The 6,159-nt window shown below is 54.3% G+C and overlaps 1 protein-coding gene across 1 annotated transcript; it reads right to left on the reverse strand.

Moving 5' to 3' along the window:
- Positions 1–312: 312 nt before the first annotated feature.
- LOC123450578 (nicotianamine synthase 8-like) lies at positions 313–1,573 on the reverse strand. The gene has a single exon (XM_045127751.1). The coding sequence runs from the start codon at positions 1,519–1,521 to the stop codon at positions 313–315; it is 1,209 nt and encodes a 402-aa protein (XP_044983686.1). The 5' UTR covers positions 1,522–1,573.
- Positions 1,574–6,159: the final 4,586 nt, after the last annotated feature.

Here is a 6,159-nt window from a genome sequence, read left to right on the forward strand (position 1 = left end):
CAGGCAACGGAAGCAGCGTCCTCGGAATAGATATAGCGGGGGGGCGACGTACCGGCAATGAATGGCTGCGGGCGGTCCGAGCGGTGCGGCAGACGACGCGCCCGAGGGACCGGGGGGTCGAGCAGGTGACGGCCGCCCCTCCGAGTGCTTACCTCGGTCCAGCCTGGCTCCGTGCCCGAAGGGGAAAGCCTACAGCCCGAAGGAGGCGCGACGACGATGGATTTGATGTGGGGCACGGTCTGAGGTACCGTCCCGTCGGAGTTAAGCGGCCAAGGATGCCCCGCTGCGACCGGATCCGGGGGCGAACCCGAGCTACCCGTCTCCTGCCGAAGCAGCAGACGCGCTAGCTTCACCGACGGACCGGCGGAGAACGCTGAGCAGCCGCCGTGCTGCAGGAATCGCGGCGCCCGGTCCAAATCTTGAGCCGCCCGAGGTGGGGAGGTCGACCGCGCGGCGCTGCTCAGACCGCGGGGCAGGGAGCCGCGCCGGTCCCTCCTGGGGGATCCCGCGGGGGACTGCGGGATCTGCCGGTGCCCGCCATGAGAGCGTATTTGGTGGCCGCCGCGGCCGGAGCGGCCCGCGGCGCGGATGGGGGACTGGGGGGCAGGAGCGGGTCCTCCACTCACCAGGACATCTGTGTCTGTTCGTGCGTGCGTTGCGACGTTCATTGGCATGCACGTCCTTGGACTTCTGTGCGATGATGACGGAGTTCAACACGTCATCGTCGGGGTGACACACGGCCAGCACCTCAAACCCGCCTCGATAGATTTCCTGGGGATCGACGATCGGGTAGAGGAACCCACGCGCCCCGTGCGCACTGCGCACGACGAGGGCCGCCCCGTCCGCCATGTGCGCGCCGAGGTGCGCGATCACCTTGGCCTTGTCCTCGGCAGCCATGCCCACAAGCGCGGCCAGGAAGACTACGTCGTACGCGGCGAGCTCGCCGGTGAGGTCCGCGACGACGGCAGTGTCGAAAGACGTGCGGGCGCCCACGTCCTTGTCCGCGCGGAACAGCTTGCTCGCACGGTCGTTGGCCGCGCCACACAGGTCGTAGTTGTCGAACATGGCGTCGGGCAGGTGGCGAGCGGCGAGGACGTAGGAGCTGAACGGCAGCGGGCCGGAGCCGATGAACGCGACGCGGGCCGGGGCGATGCCGCCCGGCACGTAGCGCGCCAGGAGCTCGTACTCCAGCTTGCTGAGGTTGATGAAGCTGCTGTAGTAGGGGAACATGCCGAGGTGGTCGAGCGGGTTGTCGAAGGCGGCCAGCATGTCGGAGTAGTGCGCCTCCAGCTTCCCCTCGGCCTCGGAGCAGAGGCGGATGAGGCCCTCCCGCATCTCCTGCGCCTCCGGCCCGAGCTTGGTCACGTCCACGGGGCTCGGGGGGACGCACGCGGTGACCAGGTCGGTGAAGAGCGCGTCGACGTCGGGTGATGGGCTGAGGGACGGCAGCTTGGCGATGGCGGCGTGGAGGCCGGTGATCTTCTGGACCAGGGCATCAACCTCCTTGTTCTGGGCATCCATTTTAATACTGTATGTTGTGGCTACCTGAGGCACAGGAGCGAAGTGGAGTGGTGGTTGGACCTGCTTGGTGAGCTATGGAACGAGCTGTACGAGGTATATGTAGCTGTCGTCTAGAGCACTCATCGATGGAGCTGGAAAAGATGTGCATGCATATGCATGCATGCAAGCTTCACGCGTCCATGCCCAATATGGCTGGTTTCATGCCTCTGCTGCTGTGACGTGCTCACGTCCGGCTGTTGACGTGCTCACGTCGGGCTGGAATTTATGTCATTTTCGATATGTCCATGAACCTTTAGTGCGTATGAAATAAAGATCGCCCACAAACTGTTTTTCGATCTGTCCGCAGACGTTTATTGTGTGTCATATAAGACTGGTTGTAATGATGTAATGAAGAGTATTATATACTAGTATCATGCATATGATACGAGCGTATGATACTACATCCGTAATGCATAGTATCATATCTTAATATCATAGGATAGATCATTTATTACCATGCATGACACATAGTAACACAACATTTAATGTGATACGGTATCATACTCAACTCTCCCTTTCATCATTTAATTCTATGCCACATCATCAAAATTGCTTAGTTGACATGCATGATACTACCATTACGACCAGCCTAAACAGCGTCCATGAACTGTTTTTGGATGTGTCCGTGGATGTTTAGAGTGCTCAAAATAAAAAACGCCCGGCCATCAACGGTTTTTAGACGTGTCTGCTCACGTTTAGTGCGTGTTCGATTTGATGATGTGCGTTGGAGTTAACTTTATGTATTAGAGCATCTTTAACAGGCGTGCGATTTTAGCGTCGCGTTGAAAAAATCGGGTTTTTCGCGTACAGTCATTCAGGGCGTTTCAGTGGATGTGTAAAAAACGCGTGTGCAGCATAGTTGGTTTAGCGCCGCAGCAAAAGTGCGCCTGCTCCCGCGCGCTGGACACTCAAGCGCCCGTTACCAACTTCCGCCACCTTCTCTTCGCCTCTCCCGCGCCGCCACCGACGAAATTCGATAGACATAAGACCGCGCCAACGTCGACCCCTCTGCCGCCACCGCCGATTCAAACCCTAGCGCGGTGTTGAACTTCGGCTTCGCCGCCACCGACCCTCCTCCAACCACCAACCTCGCGTGCGGCCTTTCCATGGCGCCACGAACGACCTCAGCGGGTGGAGTCGCGTCGGCATCCGCTGTGAAGCCACGTGACCCCCTCTCAAAGCGATCAAATGCGACGGCGGTGAAGACGGGAAAGGTGTCCAAAAGACGAACAAAGCAACAGCAATTGAACTATACTGTGTCTTTATTGTGTACATTCATTTAATATTTGAAACATCATCATAGTGTCAAAATAGACATGTGAAATCTTATTTGCAATCCCCGGCTGTTCGCGTGTTGTTAGTTAGCGCGTCTGATGAAGCTGCTGTGTGCGTCATATTTTGCAGCTGCCGCTGAAACCAACTAGAGCCAGCGCTCTACCGCATGCAAAAAACAGCTATTTCCGTGCCAAAAAAAGGTTTTAATGCGTCGCGCGGTTACACGCCTGTTGGAGAAGCTCTTACATTATACACTCCGCGCAGCTAAACGTCTGTTCGATATCTTAGCGCTTGTTTGGCATCTATCTGTGAAGCGGAGCGTGAGTGGCCTTTTATCAAGTGGCCTTTTATCAAGTTCAAGATTTATCATTGAATGTCACTCTCAAACGCATACATATCAGGCTGTCCTCCATCATCATATTATTATTTCTGCTGTCAAACAATGGAATACGGCACTCAGCGTCTGTTTTGGTAATGATACGCACTAGTCTACACCTGTACATGGTTGCTTGCTAGGCGTCCCCACCAACAGAATTACAGTCGAGAGAATTCAGCCAGGCCGCAATATCCAGCAATGTGAAGCTTTCCTTAGCCCCACGAATCTATAAAATAATAGCCTTGTGCGGAAATGCAGTCAAAATACAATGGCCATCCAGACCTGCCTGGAACAAGCACCGGTTCGTACAAGTTTGCCAGCACATTTTATTTTCCTTTTCGCCTGTGCATGCTGTCCAGTGATGATTTTATTTCCCGTACTTCTTCACAGTTTTTTTTTACAAAAGGAGGATGACCCCCGGCCTCTGCATCTAGAACATGCATGCAACCATTTTATTAATTATTCACAAATATCTTACAAAGCAATACATCAATATATCTGAAGCCGCCCTCTTGACAATATTTGTCGCTACTCTTATCCAATGATGAAGGGATGCAGAAAGTGTGAGCCACATACCCAGACCTCTCACCTAGCCTAACATCTAAAGCAGGAGGTCCCGACCGAGTCACATACCGGGTCAGGGGCACAAACCGGTCCAACGCACCCTCATAGGTCATTGCCGTCGCTTTCCATCAATCCACCTTCAGAAGAGTTACTGATGCATCGACCTTGCAAGACCTGTCGTCAATGCCCCCACGGCGCCAGACAACGTCTCCTCCCTATGCGCGCTCATCATCACGCATCCGTCGCCGAGACTTTGTTGCGCCTCGTCGCCGAGACTCCACGACGTCGATGTGTCACAAGGAACGCCGCTCCACTGTAGATGCCGACCAATGATCCCTCGAGGCCGTGTGTACCTCTATGAATGATGCCCCCAAGAGGGAAACGACACCAGAGCGTCGCCGTCATCCGATCTACTGATCTAGGGTTTCCCCCGAAGGTAGCAAAGAGTGGCCTTGAACTTCTCCTCGGCGATGCCTTTAGGAAGGGAACGACGTAGACAACGCCGCCATCGCCAGCTTTGGCAGTAGCCGAAAGCAAGCTTTTACCCAGATTTGTTCGAATAACCCATCTCTCCTACACGGGCCACCACATCCTACAACGTCCCCGGGAGCGGGATCCCAAGATCCGCCGCCACCGGAAACGCCACAAGGACCCACCACCTGACCGTCATCCCTGACGAAGGGGATGGCGCCACCACCTTGTTCAGATCCAGCATCATCCGAGGAGGAGAACCGATCTGGGGTTGTGAACCCCAGATCCGCCGACAGCCCCCGCAGCGCCGCCAGGATCCCATCGGGCCGCCACCCGAGCGCGCCAACTCCACCTCCATGTCGTACGCCCAGGGACGTCGTCGCATCTCAGCCAGAGGATCCCCTCGTGAAGAAGGGAGGAAGGCCCATCGTCCGCCGTCCGCCGGGCGAGCTTCGCTCGCCGACCTCCTCCGGCGGCGCGGGGAAGCAGGGGAGGAGGGAGGTCGAGGACGGCGACGGCGACGGCTAGGGCGCCCGAGTCGCCTCCCTGGAGGCGACGCGAGCGGTTCTCTTGTTCCTGTTATGCTATGTTCCCCTTTCGTCGACCCGTACATCTTCACGGTAGTTGATCTGAATGATATAGAGGAAAATTTGTCAGCTTTTTCATTGAAGCATGCGTACATCGTAAAAGACATACTCCTAACTGAGTCAGATGTTATTCTATAAGCCACATAAAATAACGAGTTGCTGACATTCATTTGTTCAAATATGCTTTGGCGTCGTTAAGGAAATGGATGAGATGGTTCTTGGCTTCATTTGTTCAAATAGGGAGGTAAGGGCCACCATGGTTTTTGGTTTGTCCTGCCAAGTTATCGGACGAGCCATTTATCCTCGATGCTATGACCAAATGCCGTGATTTCCTCGTCGTGTGAACAATCGACGACCTGATTCTTTTTTTAAGAACCGATTTCAGAATATCCAAGCTGATTCGCCCTCCTTTTAGACGATGTGGCTCAGGTCATCGGCATCCAGGGATCGGACGTAGATGCCGTGAAAATTTTCCATAAAGGCCTCCTCAAGCTCCTTCCAGCTTCCAATGAAATTTCTGGTGAAGCTGTGGAGCCAATGCCTTGCCGGTCCTTTAAACTTGGGCGACAAGTATTTTATGGCGTGGAGGTCATCGCCTCGGGTCATGTGAATATGGAGGAAAAAGTCTTCTATCCAGAAAGCTGGGTCACTCGTTCCATTGTATTGATAATTATTGATAGGATTAAACCCCTCTAGGAACTACTGCTCCGTGACTCGGTGTGCGGCCCTTCGAAATCGAGTTGTATCATGGCGGTTGTGAGTCCATGGTCGTGTTTGCTCCCGAGCTCTCTCATACCTGTCTAACCATGTGTTGTAGCCCACCAGGCCGACGGGCGCATACTCCCATAGTCCGTAAATGAATCGAGTAGGCGCTTGATTTGCATGTATCTTAGTGTGTAGGTCAAAGGGGTCGGGTTGTTCGACCGTGCTCTTGCCATAAGGGAGGGTTTTTGCAAGGGGGGTCTTTATGTGCCCCTGCTGGCCGGTCTCGCCCTCTAGGGGGACAGTCGGTCTGAACTGGGTTGTCGTATGTGAGCAACTCGTTATATGTTGCTTTATCATTGAAGTGAGGTAGTAGCTTCTGTCATGGTAACGACTTGGTTGCCGCACATCGGGCTTCGAGTTCTTCCTCGACTGCTAGGAATTTTGTCCATTTGTCATTGAGCGCATTTTCATGAGTGTACAACTCTTGTTGTTTCTGTTTCATGCTTTCGTGCCATCGCGATTACTTGGCGTTGGAACCGTATGTAGGATCGATAGTATGTCTAGAGGGGGGTGATTAGACTACTTGACAAGTTAAAAACGTAGCCTTTTCCCAATTTTAGT

This window comes from Hordeum vulgare, chromosome 4H (assembly GCF_904849725.1).
Source record: "Hordeum vulgare subsp. vulgare chromosome 4H, MorexV3_pseudomolecules_assembly, whole genome shotgun sequence".
NCBI lineage: Eukaryota > Viridiplantae > Streptophyta > Magnoliopsida > Poales > Poaceae > Hordeum > Hordeum vulgare.